Source organism: Meleagris gallopavo, chromosome 7, assembly GCF_905368555.1.
Source record: "Meleagris gallopavo chromosome 7, MGAL_WU_HG_1.1, whole genome shotgun sequence".
NCBI lineage: Eukaryota > Metazoa > Chordata > Aves > Galliformes > Phasianidae > Meleagris > Meleagris gallopavo.
Window position 1 is genome coordinate 31,246,221 of NC_139410.1, and position 22,777 is coordinate 31,268,997.

Sequence of the window (22,777 nt, forward strand, 5' to 3'; positions counted from 1 at the left end):
TGCTTACGTTTTGGCTAGCCTGGCACAGACGTGTAAAAGAAGGTGACAAAAAAAAGGCTATTTTCTCCCACATATGTCCCCACAAAACAGATATACCAAGTCTAAATTATTCTCTTCCCTGCTCTCACTAGGAAATCAAGGAAAAACGAAATACTGATTAGAAGTGGGTCAACATAAGCAATATACACTCTTTTTTGAAAGTGCTGCTGTGCTCTGGGTTCTGCTGTAATGATGACAGTCACAAATATTCTGGGAAAAGCATCTGCTGTAGTCATATTGATTTATGCTCAAAGCTTGGTCTTAATGCAGTGACTGCCAGTCAGATGATGGAATAAAATTCAGCATCACTTGTTTATGGCAAGTTGGCATAAGCTGTCATTCTTACCATCTTGTTTTCCATTGATCACTATGATTTGGAGTGATTGTGTTCTGTCTTAAAACTGATGAGGTTGTACTTAAGCCTGACCAGTCTGATTGTTACTGCTCTAAGGGCTCTTTTCCCTTGCAAAATTGTTTAGCAGCAATCTACAGGCTGATGTGTTGAGGAGATTTTAACTCTATCTTTCTGTGATGTATTACAAACGGTTTAAGTTTGCTGTTAAAATGGTTAAATGCATGATTTCTGAATATGTAAACTGCAATGTAGGCATAGTTTAGAGGACATCGTGGTATGGTTCAATGGTTGGACTAGGCGATCTTAGTGGCCTTTTCTGGCCTTAATGAGTCTCTGAACAGCTGAAAAATAATTTGTATCCTTGTATACCTACCACGATTAGCGCTTATGTTAAAATTCTTAATTACAGGAGAATTCTTTGCCTCTAAGGGTTGCAGTGGCCACTCAACCTCAGTTTTGTTCAAATCACCTTTGCCATTGTTGTTGTCAATGATTAAAGCTTTTGTAAAGTCAGCAGCAAGCACAGCTGTAAGAAGAAAACATGGAGACAAGGAAACGAGGTGTTAAGGGACTAGCTTTGATTGATGATAAAAAGCAACAATAACAGCAAATCAGATAGTTTGACATCAGTTTGCTCTGGAAGCTGACCATCAAGCAAATAAAGGCAAATCAGGTGAGTCAGCTGCTGACATTCAGCAAAGCTTCTACACAAATACAGAAAAAAATTACAATGCACAAACTCAATAATCCTTGCTTATCTGAGAGACATACTTAATATGCACAGTGATCTTTTATTGAGCTAAGGGCAGTAGGAAGGCATCGGGTCTCGGTGCTGCGTGTGGTGTTGGATGAAGACAGTGCACAAATGAAGTTTGTTTGATTCCTGTCTCTCCTTGAAAGCTTCTGCCTGAAACTGCGTTGTGTGTGTTTGTTGGCTTTAGCTCAGTTGCAAACTTTGTGTGTTTCAAATTATCTGTGCTAAGTATATGTAAACGTAAAGAGAAAAGCTGATTGCTGGAACCTTTTGAAAATACCAATTTACACAAAATTTGAAGAGAATTTCTTGGATGATCTAGGGATTGGCAAGTCTGCATTTGTTCTGAGTTACACAACTGTTGCCCTGGATTTTCTGTGCTCCTAGCAAAGCCCGAGTCTATGAAACTTATATATGTTGAATAATGCAGCGAGCTATGAACCACTTTAGCAGTTATAAAATTATTTCAGATTTCTCCTTCCTCTGAGAAGCCTTTACCCTTCAGTGAGGGAAGTATGGATGGGCATGTTAAGCCTGTGTGTTAGTAGAAGGAAGGATGATTTCTAGTTACTCTATTTTGCTTGCTCTAACAAACATGTATTTTAGAAATAAGGAAATATATCTGCAATTAAAAAATGCATAGGAAGAAGTTATCATTCTGATCTATTTTGAGCATGATTTTGTATAAATTTCCTTGTTAGTCAAATTAGCTAGAAAAATAGAAAATCATGAAACAGGTGCAAAATCACTTTGGAATAATTAGCATGGCTAAACAAGACATTGAAGAAAACATTTCTATACAGATGTTTGGCAATATGATTGAGGGGATTCTTAGTAAACCAGACAAAATCAGTTTTTTCTTTTGGCAGCCAATATAAGAAAAAGTTAACATCTGCATCAGTTTCTTCTTGGACTTGATTGGAAACCCCAACAACCAGGTGCAGAATACATCAAATGTTGAGTTTTCTTGTCCTTGCTCACCAAATGTCATTATTGGAGAAGACTCACGTGTGTGTGTGACTGAAAAAAGTAGAGTGTGGGTATTTCACATCTCATGCAGTGGAAAGGTCTCATTGTAATGGAAAGTCAGTTCCTGCTCAAGAGTTTGCAGAGAACTGCCTCAGCAATGCATACTGAAAAAGTGTTAAATTGTTCCCGGCCTTTTATTTTGCTTGCTTGGATCTGTGGCATGTCCTCATGCCAAACGTAAGCTCAGGAGCTGTGAGCTTCGCCCTCTCATGAAATACACCTCAGAGAGGTGAAATTTGTAAAGGATTTGCACATGGAACTACCTCTTCTTACCCCACATCCATTCCGCTCAGCATTCACTCAGAACAGAACTAATCCTGGAGGTGCTCCCCAGCTACTTGTTAGTGGATGATTTATTTAGGAGAGAAGTAGTGGGGAACCTGGAGAACGTCCTTGGCAAATTATCTGGCTGACATCTGAAAAATACCTTTTTTTGTATGCTATGGTGTTAATTCTTATCAAAATGAAACTAAACTGCAGTGAAAAACAGCAAACTGAGACCAATTTGCAATTATCCATATTAATATAAGATGACAGTAGTCTGATTTGTATATTTAAAAGTCTGTCCTTGAAGTGAATGACAAAGTATTCAATTGAGGATAACAGCAGTAGAAGTGGGCCCATTTTTACCCTTCTATTATAACAAATCATGCTCTTACATTTGCAAGTTTTACCATTTCCCTCCATCCCACTTGGACAGATTCCACATACGTATGATCCAAAGGTGTTCATGCAGGACACTCCAGGAAAACACAGACCTTCTTCACATTCATTCTTGTCTTCCTGACAAGTAAGCCCTGTGGCAAGACAAGCGGAGGTTAATAATCAGGAGATATTCCTTGTTTATTCTTCAGCTCAAATGTTCATTCAGACTGAGGCTTATTTCTCATCTGTGAACTCATTACAGGGGATGTCACTCACGTTAGCATCAATTTCCCCACAATTGGCCTTAAACGTATTTTTATCAGACTATTTAGTACTGTTCTTGTTGGCACCAGGAGTGCTGAACTTAGGACTATAGCTCCTAAAAAGCTGTGCTTATTAAATAAATTATTGCTCTGCCTTTCATGTCTTACCTGCTGTTTTTGTTATCATGTTTATGTGAGATCTTTGTCATACACCAAAGCAGCCAATGTACCCATTTTAGCTTTAGGATACAAAGAGTCGCATACTGACACTCCGTGCTTTTCATTTCTATACGAATGTCACACTATTAATAGCTTATTGTACAACAGCCTGATAGAGTCTGGCTAAAGGTGAATCTGACAAAATGATCAAATTAAAAAAAAAAAACAGATTTTTCTATTTAAATTAAAATTTGAAGGAACTGTCTGAAAATGTCTCTGAGCCGCAGAGCTGGCATTCAGAAGATAAGCTACTGTAAGATCTAAACTCCAAACAATGGATCGTGGCTATTGCTGATTTCGGATGTAAACATTTTAAAATCCCTTGAAGTAATTCATGTTCAGTCACAGCACTGGATGAATGAATAGATACCTGCAGAGGAAGCTGACCCCAAAGCTAAAATGACTATCTGAACATGAAATGATGTGGGTAATCAAATACAGTGTTGTTTACAGTCTCACTTGAGCTTCAGATAAACATGCTGCTGAATATGCCACTTAAGAAAATTTGCTTGACTGCTGTTGGTTACTGGAACATGTAGCCCAGTCTTGAACTATCCCATAAGATCTGTATTAAGGAATGCCCTCTGTTCTTTTCTCCTTGTAGAATACCCAACGAGATTGGGACACTTTCTGGGAAGTCCCAAGAAATGGACTTTCTGGTGCATAAGGTGCAGAATGGCTTGTTCCTTATTTGGATATTCAGGTTGACTAAGATAGAATCTCTTTTTATTCTTAAAACTTCTTTCTTCAAAATGCAAATTTGTCACAGAAGACTGAATTAAAGAAACAGAACATTGTTATTCATCTTCTGCAGCATAATCTCTCATTTCTTCAGTGTTTCAGATAGGTTCCACAGCTCCTTTCAAGTTAAAATAGCATCGTCATGTAAGAAAATATAATTGAAGTCTCTCTTGGTTTGCTGCCTCAGTGAAGCTAGTGACTTCACCTTCTCATGCCTGCTTTCTCTTGTGGGCAGTAAAAAAAAAAGAACAGCAGAACAAAAGTCACGTCCCTTTTCTGCTGCCATCTGAATAGAGGTTGTTCAACTTGTGCACGCTTCTTGCTTAGGAAAGCACTCCTTGTTTTATGCATGTTGGACATCACCTAGTGTTACAGGTATTATTTTTTCTCTTTTGTTACATTTTGGATTATTGTTTGTACTGTATAATTTAATTAGCATGTTGATAGCATCATGCTATTTCTGTCTGATACTGCTGTCTGATGACACATTAGGAAATTATTAGACATCATATTGTGGGAAATATTGAATGAGTTTTCTTCCATTTAGATTAGTAATTATTTTCTTTCCTTAAGTATAGTTTAAAGATGAAATATGATACTATGGGCAATCAAAGTAGGAATGAAGTTCCCAGTTTGGGTAACAAGATCTGCTTCTCCCTCAATCCATTTTCCTCTTTTCCCTCTTTCCCCCACACTATTTAGCAGAGGGCTGGCTTTAAAATCTCAAAAATGAGAGAATTCCAAAAAGCAAAGGAAAACCATAATTAACAGCCTAAATTTTAAAACCCACTCAACTAACTTAAATGTAGAACTACACAAGCACCACTCCGTTTCACTCAAAGAGACAGTTTTAAATGCTGTCTGATCAATGTTGGCATAATGTTATTCCAGCAGTGTCTGTGGAGAACATTTGGAAAGTCTTAAACTTTGCTGAAGGTTGCTGGAGAGGCAGTAGAAATTGATAGAAAATTGTCTTCAACAAGAAATGTCAGTTACTGTGCTCGCGTGACCTCCAGTGTGCTGCAATACAAGGGAGTCCCAATTCTATTGACACTGCTACCACACAAATGAAAATATTAGGAATAAAACATCTTTAGGCTGCAAGGTTGAAACATCTGTTTCCTTCCCAGCTCTATTTCTCTGTCCCTGCATGAGAAATTGGCTGAGAAGATCAACTCCTTTCATGCCTTGAGAGGAGCTGACCACCTACAGATGTAGAGAAGGACTTTTTGACTGTGTTGAAGTTAAGCTGAATCTAAATGAAGAGGAAATCTCATTGAAAGACTGTAAGGTTATTACAAACTGTGAACAATTTCTTTTTTTCCAGTTTCCTTCTCTTCCCCTCTGCCCCCATATTAATGAATGGATACATAGGAAAAGAAAGGATGGTTTTTTATGATTTAGATACAGTTTTTTCAAGGAGGTGTTTTGTTCTCAAGAAGATAAGACTCTTGCTTTCAGTGACCAAAAGAAGAAACAATAGGAATTCTTGTTAACACTGGTGCAGGAGAATGAATGAGCTTTGAACATACAATGAGATAAGCATGTGTTAACCTCTGCAGAAATTGGAAGTATTAATAATTCTGGAGTCATCATCCTCTCACATTTTCCTATGACTTTCCCTGCTTTGTTCCTATTTCTGCATTGTGCACTTAGGCTGCCAGAGATACACAGATGCACCTGAATTGCTACCATTCAGCAAAACACTTTGTTCTTTATCCTTCTTCTCTTGCAGTGGTGTTTTGGAAGCTCTCAAAAGAGTTAACATTTTGTTTCTACTACCTGTTCCCTATCATTTGTAAAGATTTGATGGTGAAATGATGCTGTCACTTGAGCAGTATAGCATTGCCTTCTCATTAGATTATTGATGGTTTTCTGGGGAACTGAGACATAAACACAGCACCAAGGATGAGATTTTATTGTTGTCACAGAACCTTCCCTGAAGTAAAATCATCCCCTTCCCAGCTGGCTTTCAGCTCCATTTGCTTATAATTTCTCACCTGCTATTAAAATTTTGAGATGTATTTCTGTTTCACTCAATCATATTTTTATTTTGCTGTTGATTCTGTTTTAGCTTTTGGGCCAGGGAAGTACAGCAAAATCACTGCATATTTATCTAAACTGACAGGGCTTAAGGATTCAGGAAAGCAGTGTTTTTCTGGCTATTAAGGTGTCCTTTGTCCTTATTTTCAGAGCTGGATGTATGCTGCTTTCAAGCATGTTATTCTAAAGTGTTGGATATTTCATTCTTGACTGTTTATGTAAGAATAAGAACCACATTTTAGAATACACGCCATATGAGTTTATAAACAAAGCATTATAATTATGGCAAACTATTTTATGTGGAATAATACAGCTTGATTTCATTCCATCTATGTTCAGGAACGAGAAACTGGTGAAGGTCAGTGAACAGGAGCAGATACACTGATGTTGTTAACTCATTGAATTGTTTTTTATCCATTAATCTACGTCCTTGAAGGCAGTGAAGAATTATTCTCAACAGTATATTTAAAGTATGTAACCAAATCTAGCTGAAGATTTTCCCAAATTTCCCTGGGGAAATTATTTCCAGAGGAATTCAAGACGGTGCCACTCTAGATATGTTGATTTTGTTTGAAGTTTCGTATTTTGATCAAAATTTCATTTTCTATCATTTTTCTCTATGCATAAGCTTGTGCATAGCTCTCTCAGTAGTATTTTGTGGCATAAACACTTTAGATAGAAGATCTTGGCTGTACTGTCCTATTACCTGGAGTCACTATCAGAATGACGTGAAACTTTTGGGCCACTTTTGCGAGCTCCCAAATCTGAATTGCTTTTGTTTCATCTCTATTGGAATCTTATATATAATGAAGTCTGAACTCTCAATCCCACATGACTAAAACAGAGGAGGCATCATGAACTCCTGAAGGAGAGGAGGGGTGCCTTCCTGCCTCCATGAGCCCACTGAGGATAATCCGTTCATGGTTTTTGTATGTAGATACCATATGCAGTAACAGTTAAGTGCTTTTGATGTTACCTCTTCTTGAAATTTTCAGAGATATAGCGCTGTACTGCAGTCAGTATTTTGGGTGTCATTAATTCATTCCTGCTTTCATATGTGACCAGAGCAGTTATTCTTTTTTGAAGATTTCAAGCACTGAAATCTGAGTTCAGCTTAAGGTGTTTTTTTTTTTCCTTCCTTTTCAGATGATTCTGGTCCATATGATATTTTAAAACTGTTTCTATTAGTACTCTTCCTTCACTGCTGGGAGGCTGGTTTGACTCTGACATGAATGGATAGTAAGGCAAAACCTTTCCTTTCCAATGACTAATCGAACTAATGACTACTGTGCAAGTGGCTGCTCTTTTAAATGGCACTGATGCTAGCAGCAAAGCTAAGAAAAGGCCACATTTAGAAATCCTGTATGTTCAGATTTGCTTTCTGCCTCCTGAAAGGATAAACTACGAACAAAACTGCAGCTTCGGTGAGTCTCCAGAAGAAGGCATGTTTGGGCTGATGTGAAAGCTTGTTGTGTTGGCAGCAAGCTGTGATACCAGCAGCTGGAGTGTGGGTCCCGGTGTGGAGGAGGTGCAAGGCTCTGTGTGACACCTTGCAGCAGCTCCACACAGCTGAGCATAGCTCCAAGCTGCTCTCACCTCTGTGATCTATGAGATGCTGCTCTCTCACCTGACGCTTCAGGTTCTCACTCCCTCTGTTCCTGTATGCACTGTATGTCTTGCAGCCACGTCTTCTGTCTTCTCTGCAGTTCCTTCTATTTCTCCTCTTCATGCTTTATATTCTGCATTTCTGAAAGGAACTTTCTGGAGGCAACGATCATTCCTCTTGCCTGTATCCCTTAAAATCATATTGTGGTCAGCCCTGAACAGCTTAAAAGCTTAGACTTTGCTTCATCAGTATGACTGACAGCACAATGGGCTTGTGGTTCTCTAAGGCTTAAACTTCTTCCTTTGGCTCATCTCACATGTGGATAGCTGGGAAATGAGCTGGGGGAAGCTGAGATATAGTGGTTGACCGCTCTATCATGGTCATTTCAGGCTGCAGACCTCTAGGTCTTTTTCTTCCCTTGAGCGTGGATAATTAGATTGCTGCTTTTACACGTTATCTGTCAAAAGCTAAGTCAGAAGAGGAATCTAATGTTGACCATTTGACATATTCCTGTGGTTCCACTGCAGTCAAAATTTCATGAAATGCAATTTGTCTTTAGTTAGAGCTGGAAGAAAGGATGTCTTACCTCCTAAACCAGGGGGACATTGACAAGCATAGCTGTCCACACCGTCCACACAAGTTCCGCTTTTGCACGGGTTTGATTTGCACTCATTAATATCTTCCTGGCAAAGCCCTCCATCAAATCCATTTGGACATAAACACAGATATTCACCAAGGCCCGGAGGGAATTTAATATTGGTAACACACGTTCCGCCATTGAGACAGCTGCAGGGCTTCACTCGAACCTGAGGAAGGCAAAAGAGTTGTGATAAGATTCCTCTGAATAATCATTGCTGAGAGGTATATTGGTACCTGTCAGGAAAGGCCAGATTTGCAGTGCAAGCACGTTGTCTAGTATTATGAATACTTATTTCTAACCAATTTCCTTTGTCTAGGTAGACGGTCTCGTACTCAGCATACTTATTTATCTGACTGGAATCTTGGCTTTAGAGGGATTTTTTTCTTCATCACTTAGGGGCACATTCTAACTTCTTTTGAGAAAGAAGCCCTATTTGCTTTAACAGCAGTTTTTACATGGTGTCTGAGGGCAAGATTTGTTCCTCATTCTTCAAAGAAATGAAAAATCTCTTCTCTTTGCCTGCCTGTGTACCATCCTTACTGCTTTACATTATAAATGGCTCCCAGTCAGGATGAGGATTGTGGCATTTTTTACCACTTTCTCTCTCAAGGAATGGAGATCCATAATCACGTTGCATATGGATGAGAAAAGGATTTCAACAGATTCAAACCTCTGTACTATCCCATCTTGTTAAATGCAGATCTAGTTTGAAACATTTTCCCTTTGCTGCCTGTGTTCAGCAGATCGGTATTTTTGATGCGAGTAGTTTGAATGAGTAGAAATTAGAGTCTGTAGGAAAAATATCCTTTTCTTCACAAAATTGTTCTTGTGCCAGGGTTCTGCATCCCACTTTATTAGCTCATCCTATCATGGGATTAATGTTAGGCTATGCAATAAAGTCATGCACGAGCTCTGCCAAGAAACTTGAAGTGTGGAGTAATGGCATAAGAGCAAGACACCCTCTAAAGATATCATTGAGAATGAGTTATAATCTCCCTTTTATAGCTAAAACTCAGTCTTTTATGTTATATGCTTTTTTTTCTTTTTCTGTGATCCAAATGCAGAATGTGAATTTTAAAGCAGATTAATGAACCATTAACAGGCTCTAGAAGAGAGTTCTTTCAAACAGCAATCAATAGCACTCTCTCTTATTCATTGTATATATAGTTTCTACGTTCTCAGAGATATTTATTCCATTAATTGATTATTATTGCTATGTTACATAACATGAGGGTTTATGAGGAAATAGCTGAAATCTTTTTTTTTTTTTTTTTAGACAGTAACAAATTATTAGTTATAATGACAACTGTGCCAAAATGAGAACATGATAAACAGGTGTGTTGTCCTTTTCTTTAAAGTATTTTTTCCTTACCTCAACAGTGTATCTGCTCAGCGCATTGCATTCATCCGACACAGTGAATTCAAAGGTCTGCATTTCTTCTGAATCAACTTTCCAGATAAGAAGGCCAGCGGGAGAGAGCCTGGCATCCTGTGGCCCAGCCTCTAAGATGAATAGCACAGCTGACCCTTCCGGATCCACCGCTGTTAACTGGTAAACAAAATTCTCACCAATAAATGTCAGCAGCTGGCTGGAGGGGGCCTGGAACACAGGAGGCAGGTTGTCTAAACAGCAAAAATGAAACCATGATTACATAAATTCTTGTTTCTACCGTGTAAAGATTCGCAGTGCAGGTCTTTGTAGGGGTTCTCTCAGTGATGAAAGTATCCTGAGACTGGTGGAGGAAACAATTTAGATGTTAGAGGCAGTAAATGGCTTTACCAAACACATACTTTTTTACTCCTGTTTTTTTCATGTTCCATACTGATTACTGTTGAGGTGTATCAAGTAGATGGGAAGAGTCTGGACATATCTTTTATAACCTCTTCCTGCTTCACGTCCCCTAGTTCTTAGTGAAACTTTAACTGTATCTCTAACGTACGTATGCTGATCTACCCTACCCTACTTTACTCTACCCTGTTCTGTTTAAATATAAGTAAACCAATTCTCAAAATGATGAATGACCAATTGGCTGGGCAACTTCTGGGGGCAAAAGTTGTGTAACTCTTCCATTGAGTAGATTCTACTCTCTTTACACGTGAGTGGTAATTAAGCCTCAGCAGTTTGATTGAATTCAGTTGGACTTTTCTGGAATAAAGATCTTCTCAGTGCCAGGAGATGTACATCTGTGATACAGAAATTCTCTATCCCCAGAGACAGTAGTGCATATCATATCAACATTGGTCTTGTTATTTTTTTAGTGTTGTTTTCATTGTTGTTTACATTCGGTATTTCCTTAATGATGATAAAAGCCTAATTATCCTGGGCTATTGTGTAGTAATAGATAAATGCTGCCTGAAGTTATTTACAATAAAAAGATGCGAGCCAGGCAAGGTGAAGAAAAGTATTACATTTTAATATTAGAAACCAAGGAAAAGTAAGATCAAATGAATACCTTCAGGTGACAGCAGCACTATGCAGGGCTGGAAATTTCATCTCAGTGTCAGAAGCCTTCTCGATCTCCAGTCTCTTTCCTCTTTAACCAGCAGTACAAATTGACATATACTGATATTTAAAGGAATCTTTTCACAATGCAACTCGTCCACGATTATTTTTAACTTAGAGAATATTTATGGTAATTTAAAGTCACGCTCTCAAATTATGACCTGTGTATTTGTTCTCATAAAGACAACCTGTGTCTTTGCATCATCAGGGTTTCTTTTGTGTGTGCATATCCTTCTATCACGCTTTGCCTCATATTATGCAGCTATTTAAATGCCTCTGCATTTACTCATTGCTGCTGTGCTATCAAAGCTTTCTAAGCTGCTTCTCCAGCAGACAGTCCTGGCAAAACTGTTGAAATCTTCCATCTATTAATTTAACTTCTGCTTCACAAACAATCAAGCCGTGGAGCCCATAAAAGTTGTGCCCAAAGTAATCAATGAAATATTGATGATGGTATGCTTTTAAAGATAAACACAAAGATGGTGTTTACTGGGTGGAGGGTAAAAGGTGTTATAGACACAAAAGAACGTAAAACCAGATCTTATGTGGCAGCAAATGATCTGGAGATGTTAGTTGAGAGCCGGCTGAACATGAGCCAGCAGTGTGCCCAGGTGGCCAAGAAGGTCAGTGCCATCCTTAGCATTCAAGAGGTGCTTGAATGATTGAAAGGCAGCTTTCCCTACCACCCCTGCTGTGAAGGGCTGCACAATGAGCTGCTTGGTTTCCTTATCACTTAGAGTCTGGGCCATTCCATGGTCTTTTGTGTGGCAATTCACAGTATTTGGCTCAGAGAAAGAAAACATTTCTCACAGATACCAAAAATACACATTAGTGTTTTAAAAGCAGTATTTTCCTCAAATTGTTCCCTTAAAGATTTGTACCTGTGAGACTATCACGGATGTTTTTAGGGTCCATCACCTTTTGCTGACAGATATGGGCCCTATATGTGGTATCAGCATATGAAAAACTTCTTTATAAGCCGTTATTTTGATTTTATTAATTAAAGATTTGTCAGGTTTCAGCCAGAACAAGAGGAGAAGCCAGATGCATAGTACACAGAGTGGAGTACTTTGTGTGTCTGTTCAGTCTCTATTTGTTGTGCACCCAATTATTCCCACTGCAAACAGTCCACAAGCACTGTGCAGAATAGATCCATATCAACAAATGGAGAAACTGCATTTCATAAACTGAGTACTAAATTCCCAGCTAAGTGCTTCTAAATCTTAGAAAAAGCTGTCTTACTTTCATTAATAGACCAGGTGAACTTAGAAATATCAGGTTCACAGAGAAGACAAGGACTGGCAGGGCTTGACTCTCCTTCCCCATAGCAAAGTCCATCTATATTACAAGTATTGTCCTGTCAAAAGAGGAAATAAAAATGGGTGGGAGGTAGATGCAAGGAAAAAAAAAAAAAAAAGAGGGAAAATTAAGAAATTAGCAGTCAATATATTTTGGAGATAAGCAGAACCTTGCTTGTCTCTTAAAACACTAAATTGATATCAATTTATATGCTGACAGGGAGAAAGATCATGGAGATCATTCAGTTTCCATGTACGATCCCTGTAGCTTTGAATCCTTTATCATAAGTAACATGTAATGCTGATTGTCATAGATGAATGTGAGCATGATTCTATTTTCACTTTAACAGTATGTAATGGATGTGATTGTTATTCCCAGCTGTGACTACGGACATGGTGACTATTTGGTAGCTCTCAGATGTGAGTTCTGTGAAATCTCATGTAGGTGTTCTAGAATCATGTAGATGTGGTACTAAGGGACATGGGTTAGTGGGCAGTATTGGTGCTGAAATAGTACCACTTCAAGTGCAATAGGTAAAATACCCACAAAACCCAGACCTGAAAGGACTCTCATAATTTTCCCAATGTGATATGACTGATCTCCAACGTTAAAATTTGGATGTGAATTAGATTTTGTTTCATTGTTGCTTTCAAAGGCTTGAAGTTCTGATGAAAAAGCTGCTGTTTTTCTGATGTGGTAATGTGGTAGAGAATAGGCTTCATAAAAAAGGAACACAGAATGCAAACTGGCCTGGTATAAAATGTCCCTTAATTGAAACACCTTTTCTAAAAGCAATTTAGGTATTACAAAATGATGTTATAAGAGGAGTAATTAGAAAGTGGTTTGATGCAATTGGAAGCTTAGTTCAAATAATCCCTTGAAGCATCTTATGCTAGAAATTATTATGACACCAAGAGAAAACCAGCAAGTTGAGATGGCATATATATTTCTGAGTTCCAAAAATGTAAGAATAGGGAAAGCCCTTGTCATAAAAACGACAACAAATAGTTTTAATTGATGTGGTTATGACATAATTATTTTTATTATTAAATTGAAATAGCTTTGCCCTCATTTGGGCTTATAAACTAGTTTCTACTTACTGATTTATTAGAAAAATGCAATCTTTCATCTTATTTTGGTAACTGGTACTTTAATGCAATCAGTGCAACTTTGAAAATGTTTTCCCATTAGTGTTAATGAGAACAGCCAGGCAAATAGGTTAAGATGTACCTGATTAATCTTCATTTTAGAAGAATGAAGACTGGTGGTCTCCTGTTCACTTTTACTTACCTCAGGGTGGGAAAGCAGGATTAGCACATTCAAATATTCTTATCAGCACCCTCTAAAAGTATCTTTTAAAGCCCCATTGAAAAAGAGAAAAGGTGTCTAATGCAGTCCTATAGAAAATGAGAGCAGGCAATCTCTTTTTCAAGGGATGAAGGATGTTACACTGGAAAGTTCACAGGAAAACAAAAGGATATAGTGCTCTCCTGACAGTTCCCAGTGCGTTGGCAGTTTTAAACATAGCACTAGGCTTTTGATTATGGTTTTGAAGCTGTCAAAGCGCTATATGTTTGTACTTAGTGTTATTTAATGTAAGCAAGAATGTTTTACGTTCTCTCAAGGGTGTTTTCTCATGACAAAGACTACGTAACATACGTCATAGTATATCTCTTGAGGCAGCAGAAAATGGGTGTAGAATTGAAATACCTTACAGCTGCATTACCCCATCCAACCAGCCTGGGAGAGCTAACAGAGCTTCCTAGGAAAGATAATTCAACAGCAGAGACAAGCTTCATGGCTGGGCAGCCACAGCCCAGCCCTATTTACTTCCATTGACATCTGCACACATATCTGTTGTCTGCCATGCTCTTTGGGGAGCATCCTTCTGAGAAAGGTCCAACATAAAGAGTGCATATATATACACATATATATATAAACATATATATAGACACTCACAGACAGGAGATTGTGAAAGACAGAAAAGTATCAGGCTGTTCTGATGAACTATGAAATAGATTTTTTTCCTTTCTAAAACAGTTATTGCACACAGTGCATCAAAGGGAGAGAGAGGGCTGGGGAGGAGATGAATGATCCATATTAAACATTTATGCTCTTTAAATTACCTTTAATTTACAAAGTCCAGTTGGATGGGATTCGCAGGCCTGGCAGACTGCGTCGTACAGGGTCAGCACTCTGGAATTACTGTACTGGAAGCCATCATCAGTGATCTAAACGATACAAAAATCATCCTTATAAGTAATAATGTTCCATATGGAGACTGTCTGCTCATTTTGGAGCATATACTGTTGCACCCTTGAACTGGATGCCTGCCAGTAAGACAAATTAAAGCACTTGTGAGTCGCTCTACTGCAAGCTAACAAATTGCTTAATGTTCCAAAGTGGAAACTATTCATTAATAACTCAAAGATCCTTTGGCTCAGCTGGCATTCAACTTTCCTGGTTGCCGTTAGGTGCTTCTTTTGTTAGTTTGTTTTTGTTTTTTATTTGTTCAGTATGCTTGTGGAGACTGCACAGGGACTTGAGTACTACCAGGATAGATTTCAGGAAGGTGTGAAATGAAAATAAGATATTTGGCTGAACTTTTGGATCGCTTTCTTACTATATGGTAAATCAGTTAGTATAATAATCCTAAGAAGGAAAAAAAAAAAGGAAAGGATGCTTTATATTAACCTCTAAAAAAGTGCTAGGGTGGATAATATCAGACAGCAACGGTCCTATTTCCATAGGAAGGTATATTAGAAGGGCACCCCTATACACATAGGCTCTTTAGAAAGCCTTAATTTAGGATGGCAGTTTTTAATATATGACTACTTACAGAATAAAAAGGATTATGTGAGTTTACATTTAAATTTAATTTTTTTTCCTAATAAAAATGAGAAGATACCAGATTAGTGTGGAAATCCCAAATGTAAAAACACTTTCTGAAGAAGTAAAGTACCAGTACTTGATCTAGGGGTTGGCAACCCTGCCTACAACAGGGGAGTTGAAACTTGGTGATCCTTGAGGTCCCTTCCAACCCAAATCATTCTATGATTCTGAAGAGCTTATCCTCCTCACTGTGAGAAGAACAAACAAAAGAGGCAGCACTCCAGGGCTCTCTCTTCTCTGAACTGCAGTGCTTACTGGCAGCAGAACTTCCATTATAAGAATATATTATTCTTAATGCATTTTACATTCCATTTCTCTCTTTAACCAGAGCGTCCAGTGTTGTTTCAGTGTTAGTGCACTAATAATGAGTGAAATGAGTAGACAGGGAAAAATATAAAAAGCTATAAAATAGACTTAATTTTTATGTCTGAAGTGAGCATTGTGAATGGAAGGTAACTGTTTCCATTTCTTTTTAAATCTGTATTTTTTCCACAGATTATTATAAACTTCCATTTTGATGCCTTTTTAGAATTGGGTCCTTTTATAGTTGTTTCAATTGCTTTTCCATTAGTCGCCTTAGTGATGTGAAACAAAGTCCAAAAGCAGTGATGAGAACTGAGCTGGGGCAAACCTCTATTCAGATTGGGTTGACCCTTAAACAACAAAAGCTTGCTGAGAGCTGGGTCTTGCCTGTTTGAATGCACGTGTCCCCTGGAAAGGGAGAGCTGCTGCTTCTGGACCAGCAATCTGGACAGGGAGGAGGTCTTTCCTTCTACCCACACTGCATTTCATGCACTATGAAGCTATCTTGGCTGCTTGTGTCGCTCATCACTGAGGTACAATTTGATTCATGTGAATGTTTTATAAACGAGAAATAAAAGCTGTGAGAACTTGTTGAATTCAAATTCAGCTCCTGCCTCAATGACTTGTAAGCAAATATATTTTTCCTGCTCTTGACAAATACAGAGCAAATTGAAGATAACCACAGAACTGCTTCTCAAATTAGGTAAGTGCCTGCCAGGCTCTCCCACCCCTTCACCCAGGTGTCTGCATGGACAGCCTGTGTCAACTGCTGCCCAAGTGGGAGTTGTGTTTTGATATTCAAGCCAATTATCCCATGAGCTCTGGTGTAGCCCGTGTATTCTTAATCGACATGCAGCACCATGCCATGGAAAGAACAAGTAAAACGTGAAGCATGAATACATAAAAGAGGACTGAGAAGAGCTTGGGAGGCTCTTGTTCCCCCAACATTGGTAGTGAAAAAAGCTTATGCGAAACTTTGCTGACTCCCTTGAAATTTGCTTTGAGTCTGGGGAGAGATTCTGAAAATATTGAATGTTGTTTTTTTTTTAATAGAAATATTTATTTTGATTTTGGGAAAAAACTTTTTCCTGCATTTGAGAAAGTATCTATTAATATAAACATGAAGTTCAACATTGAAGTAAGTCATACCAGGAATTTTCTGGAGTGCAAATTTTTGAATGCTTGTGGAAATCATTTCAAACCCTTTTTTATCTTGAAATCATTTTGTTCTTTGTGCTGTCACATAGAGCTCGCTGCTTTTGAAACCAAGCTCCGAGTTCTGCCTTCACAATTCATTCAGCAAAAAAAATCCACGGGAGGACTGGGGTTAGCTTGCTAGAGTGGGACTGAGGGGATTTAATTGTGCACACGTTGCCCAGCCACAGAGCTGGTTCTGCTGCAGTGTTCAGAGGTGAGGGGAAAGGCAGCAGGCTCCCAAGCACGGAGATCTCTTTGAACTCAAGTGCAAGGAAAAAGGCCTTCTACACGTGTTCTGGGAGGAAAAAAGTAAGAAAAATGACGCAGATCTTCTCATGGCTGGAAGGCAGCTCCTGAAAACAAACTGAGTTGTAATGCAATTTGGCTGCACGCCACCTATTCTGGTTGCACTGGAGAAAGGACTGATGGGCGAACTCTGCTCTCACAGAAATTTTGCACCCAAATGTTTTATTTTTACATGTGGCAGTATTTAAAACACATCTGCAGTCTTTCTTCCACTGCAAAATATTTTTTCTCAGTGATGGAGCATTTAAATGAATTCAGTCTTAGCAAAGGAACTTATCTGCTGAAATTACCAGCCAGGCTGAGCGCTAGACCAAAGGGGAGCAGGCACAAGGTCAGCAAGATACCGATTTCCTAGAAATATTTAGAATTTAAGTATCACAAAAGAGGCTAAAACTACAGCAGAGCTGACCCAGCTCGTGCAGGCGCTGCACACATAGCCATCCAAGACCACATGGTGCCATGCCTGCTCACTGTGCAGTGCAAATGTGTGCCTTGAAACCAGGGGTCAGAACCATTTTGCACTCGCTTCCTAATCATGAGTTTGAGCTGGAGTTTTCAAAAATGAAATACTAATGATTAACAATTGATTAGTCCAGCTGCATCAATGTCAGATGATTACCTGGAGAAGTGATTGCAATTTGTGCTTTTGGATTGCCTACAAAGACACCTGTTTTTAGCTCCCATTGCTTTGGTTGTGTTTTTTTCCCCACCTCCATGATATTAATGTGAGGCATCTCCTATTCCAAAGGGACGCACATGCACTTTGCTCTTTAATTTACCATGACAACTGATTTTCTTCTTCTAAATCATGTCTTAGAAACATAAGAAGAAATTCCTACTTTCACTTGCCATCTTGCGAACGGCTCATCGCCAGCTACAAAGTGCACAGCCTCCGTCTCTGTAATGTTCAGGAGAGGAATCTGGCAGTCAACAGCCTTAGAGCTGAGAAAATCTGCTTGTGTGATTTCTTGCTCTCTTGATATCCATTCACCGTTGAGATGCTACAGTTAAACAGAAGGAGAGTGCAGAAACTGAGGGCTCATACAAAGAAGTTCCAGTTGTCAACATATGCTTATATTTCTAATTAATAAGAGAAGGCATTTACAGATAGTTTATTAAAAGAAATGATGTTGTTACTATATCCACAGCAAAGAGCCATCCATGCTGCTCTGTGCATGCAAGCGATCTGTTGCTTTAGGAAGGCATTTTGGATGAGCAGATAGGATGAGCCAGGGGAAGGTGGAGCATCACCACTGCTGCTCCTAGACCTCTGCAGCTTGAGTACCTTCTGACACCTTCAGGTAATGCTTGCTGCTGAGCTAGACTGACTGCATCAAATGTCACTACTTGCTCAGGGCATGTGCTATCGTAAGTGAGCAAGGTATGCTAATCTCAGCTGTGTCTTGTTAAGAATGAAAGGGAATCAGGCTGAACATCTTTTTATGAGGTAGATTTATGAGATGAATCCATATGTCCTGTCTTTGCATCAGATGTACCAAATAATTCAGTCCTAGCGTTGCCCTTGTGTAGTTGTTCATAATAAAATTATAGTGTTAGCAGAAGAGATGGGTTTAGTAGTCACTAGAACTTGTGACTTGGTTTTGAACTATTGGAGCTTATAACTGTGCGGAGGAAGCCTTGTGTTTGACTGCAACACTTAGCATTCAAGCAAGTTTAAGAAAACAACCTAGCGTACACATTGCAGATGTACAAAATGAGAAATAATATTTGTGATTTCAGGGCTTCACTGGACTACAGTGTAGCTGTACCAAACAAGAGTTAAACAAAACCCTGCAGAACAAAATTGGCAAGATGTAGGTTTGCATTTCCAAATTGGGAAAGGCCTGAGTTTCTTCAGCTCCCCCCACTCATAGCAAACACGTTGGCAATGGGATCTGTACCCACTGTGGCAGTAGGAAGGCACTCTGTACTGCTCAGGGTTGAAGAGTTTAATACAAACACGCCGCAGCACGACTGTATCAGCAATACTTGATGAGCCCACGGGAAGTTGCTTACAATTAATCTGGTGACTTCGCAGCGCAGATGGGGAGAATCCTTGAAACCAACGCCGAACACTCGGACACGACTGCAGTCAGAGGTGCGAATATCACACAGGCCCTTGTTCTCCAAGCTTGTGATTTCCAGAGCTTGCTCTGAAATGACAGAATGTTTAAGACAGTAACGCATGCTGTTTCTCCCTGGTTTATCAAAGGTTTTGTGATTGTTGTTATGGTGTTGCTTTGGCTGACCCTGTTAAGGTGTTGACTGGGAGGATGGCATTTATGGTGTAGTGTGCAGAAGCATCAAGATGGGAAGTGGAGATATCTGAAGATGACTGAGCCACCAGACTCCTCATAAAATGAAACAGCTGGGTAAAAGGCATTCTTTTTCATTTAAATAGCTGTGGGTGTAATAAAAATAATGGCCCTCAAAGGAATGCTTGCTTTGAGGGTTAAGTCTTTAATAGGTGAAACTCAGATCTGCGCAGTGTCAGCACAAGTGTCATGTACCACATAAGTTCCCCTTAAATTCTACTTTGAGGCCTTAAATAGGGTTCAAGTGATGTACAAGTGCTGTCCCCCTTATGAGGTTGATTTTCATCCATTACTGTTCTTAAAATGTTTTATGGTTCTCAGATAAAGTTTCATTTGTATGCAGTTACGCTTCAGGTGTTCATCATTTAAAATTGCTCTTTGCCTTCACACTGGAGTTACTTTACAGAGTCAAAATGAAAGGTCATTGTGCAGCAAAATTCACATCTTTACCTCAGCAAAAGTTTAACTGAGAAGATGTTCAGCATGGGCTCTGGGATAGCACATCACTAGGGAGGTGTCTGACACCCTGTCAATATCAGCAGTCTGCCAGGACCATGGCCTCATGTATTCCTTGATAACATTTGTATTCTCATGGTCAGGAGAAGCCATTATGATGACAAACAATATAAAACAGAAGACTTGCTTCTTGTTTCCCAAATAATATTTAACACCAGGAGTATTACTGGGAGCCCTGGGAGGCATGGAACATTCCTGCATGGTGTTCCATGAATTATTTGCCTCCTGCATGGCAGGGAGAGGCTGCAAAGCTTTTCTGGTTCCCTGCTCCGTCACTGTTGCTCTGGCCAAACAATATTGCCCATCAGTTTTCTCTGAGCTGTAGCTTATCTAAAACATAAGCTTAATATTTTAATGGTACATTGGCTTAGTTCTGATTCAAGGGGCAAAACGCCCTTAGCTGAGCAGATAACCTTCCACATACCTCGCTATTCCTTTAGGGCTCTGCCATTTACGCTGTAAGTAGGATGAATGCTGTTTAAACATTGCCAGATTGCAGCCCATAACAACATAGCTGCATGACTCTCATTTTTTTCAGAGAAAGGAAGGGAAGCAAAATAAACGTGAGAATTAGTGGGTTTTTTTTCTGCACTTCTAAAATGCTTCTAGGTTTTTTTGTTTGTTTGTTTGTTAGGTTGTTTTGTTTTGTTTTGTTAGAGATCTTATTGCAGCAGTATTGGTAGCACTGTTGGACACTTTGCAATATTTACAAGAAGAGAAATGGTTTACAGCTCACCAGCATTCGTATTGGTTGCGAATTCCTGCAATGTACAAAAGTATTAGTCAGATGGATAGAATGGTTTTGATAAATTGCTTTCTTACGTGGTTAGTGCATAAAAAAATAATTTTAAAAAAAAGCTTCATTACTTTTTTCATGAGATTTTAATGGTTTCCCCTACTAGTACTGAAGTAGCTCAGATTGCGTTAACGTTTTCATTATCATTGCGATTTTTCAGGCTTCTGTGGGTGAAGTAAAACCCCTTATCTTGGGAGCGAGTGAGGCGCGGGCATGTGTTCCAGCAGCCCTTCCTTCTCCAGGGCCAGGCTTTCAGGCTGGTTTCTTGCTAACGAACTCTGCATGCTTTCGAGAGGGTTCCTTACATCTCTATGGGCATCCTGGCATTACTGTGTTGGGACCAAGACAAAATGACCCAGCCTCAGTGCTTTTTGAAATGACTTTGGAACAAGCCGTCCAGAGAGGTGGTGGAGTCACCGGAGGTGTTCAGGAAATGTGGAGGTGTGGCACTGAGGGACATGGTTAGTGGTCATGGTGTGGGACATAGGAGAGGGTTGATGTATGGACTAAATAGTCCTACTGGTCTTTTCCGACCTTCATGATTCCATGATTCTATGACTTACAATATCAATAGAGAATATTTCTTTCACTCAAACCATTGCATATGCACTTGTGCGCAGCATCTTTAAGTTGGTCTAAATCTGGAGGAAATATGTTCCAATATATGTGGTGGGTACCTTCTCCCAAGAAGTGTGGGCTGCTGTGGGCTAATCAGGATGAGAAGGAGATTTCTTTGCTGGTTGAAGAGGTGAAATGTTGATGTAAGAAGAATGCACTGTGTGTTTCTGCAGTTTGATGAAAGTGGGAAGGAAGGAAGGGACTGATCTTTTGTCTGAGTGGGCTTTTTTCTGTTCCAGTGTGATGGTGGAGGCGACTGCATTGAAACCATTTCTCTATTTTTTTTTTCTGGCCAGCTGAAGACATAGTGCTGGTGAGGTGTTGGAGTCCCCTGGGTTTTTTGCAGGGAGTGCTGGGAGGAGATGGAGAAATTTTACGACTCATTTTTAAACAAATGGATACCAATGCTCAGGCTTTAGACCTCAGTATATGCAGCACATCACTTTAAAAAATGTTGATTACTTTTAATGTAATGCTTTTTGAAAATGAGACATCACATTAAATGGATGTAGGAATTTTAGGCATTTACTTTGAACATAGTTTTCTATCTATCTATCCCTCTGTCTTCCATTTTTTGCATATGTGAACCAATTTCAACTGAATGCGGAAGAGGAAATCTCAGTGATGTTATTTCTGTAGAAGTCTCCTGGCAGTCAGTAGTTGGGTACCCACCCACATCCTTGATGGGGAAAACTCAAGTAAGGCTGCTGCTCTTTGCTTCTGGTGTTAGTGAAGGGGATATTAATGAGCCTATGTATGACAAATGCTTGAGAGAAAAGCAAAGAGCAGCAAGCTCAGAGCTGCTGATGGCACATGCTCTTTCTGCAGGCACTTACATGAGTCAGACTTGACAAGGCGCACAGGCTACATAATAGATGTAAATACACAATTGGTTTTATAGGTATTTGCTGTAGTGTATTATATACATGTGCATAGATATTGAAGTAAAATGCAGATATTTGACACAAAATCAAGAATTCTGTAAAACTACACTTACTGAAATGTTAGTGATGGACAGGTATAGTTCATGTTTCATTTCTGCCTTTGATTAGAAATATATACTAGCACAAATAAACTTCCTTCTGCAATGTTTGAAAGCTACACATGTAACTTGGGCTGGAGCTGCAGACCTGAAATCAAAACTGGCAAGAAGTTTGTTCGAATAATGAGAAGGGAATGGAGTGCTTCCTTTTCTTGCTCGGGGTGATAAATAATAACCTAGGTCATGAAAAGCAAATCAAGCACCGTATCATCAGAGAATGATCTTCAAGTGGAAAAGAAAATTGCCCATGTTAATAGTCCAATACAATATTTATAAAGCTGGTTTTTAGAAGCAGGTGGATGCACAGAGGCCAAGCTCACTTTGCCGTGTCCTGATGTGGCTGTTTGCAAGCCAGCCCTGTACTGGAAGTTATCAAGCTATCTGAGCAGGCTCCAGGGCTTACTGGCATGGCTGTGGGCACCCGGATGCACAACCCAAAAGCATCTGGCAAAGGCTGCCTGGTGCTTGGTTATCTCACAGCTTGGGCAAAGCAAGTCTGAATCTGCCTCCTTTGAATACATCCAGGACTATTATCTATATTTAGTGTGTAAGGTTATTACAGCAATCATATGCACAATTTTTGTATGCATTAGTCCGGAATTCATGAAGTACCTAACCCAAAGCTCATTTGAAAATCCTCCCTAAGAAAAAAAGGA

The 22,777-nt window shown here is 39.3% G+C and overlaps 1 protein-coding gene across 3 annotated transcripts in view; it reads right to left on the minus strand.

Moving 5' to 3' along the window:
- The window catches only part of LOC100542745 (von Willebrand factor D and EGF domain-containing protein-like), a 164,803-nt gene that overhangs the window by 57,855 nt on the left and 84,171 nt on the right, over positions 1–22,777 (minus strand). For all 3 annotated transcript variants that reach the window (XM_085227788.1, XM_085227789.1, XM_085227787.1), the window contains exons 12-19: positions 18,851–18,987; positions 17,674–17,835; positions 14,263–14,367; positions 12,080–12,194; positions 9,707–9,957; positions 8,281–8,500; positions 2,837–2,974; positions 768–920 (exon numbers count right to left, since the gene is read on the minus strand). In XM_085227788.1, coding sequence (XP_085083914.1) covers positions 768–920; positions 2,837–2,974; positions 8,281–8,500; positions 9,707–9,957; positions 12,080–12,194; positions 14,263–14,367; positions 17,674–17,835; positions 18,851–18,987 — 1,281 coding nt within the window. The remainder of the gene's footprint in view (positions 1–767; positions 921–2,836; positions 2,975–8,280; positions 8,501–9,706; positions 9,958–12,079; positions 12,195–14,262; positions 14,368–17,673; positions 17,836–18,850; positions 18,988–22,777) is intronic.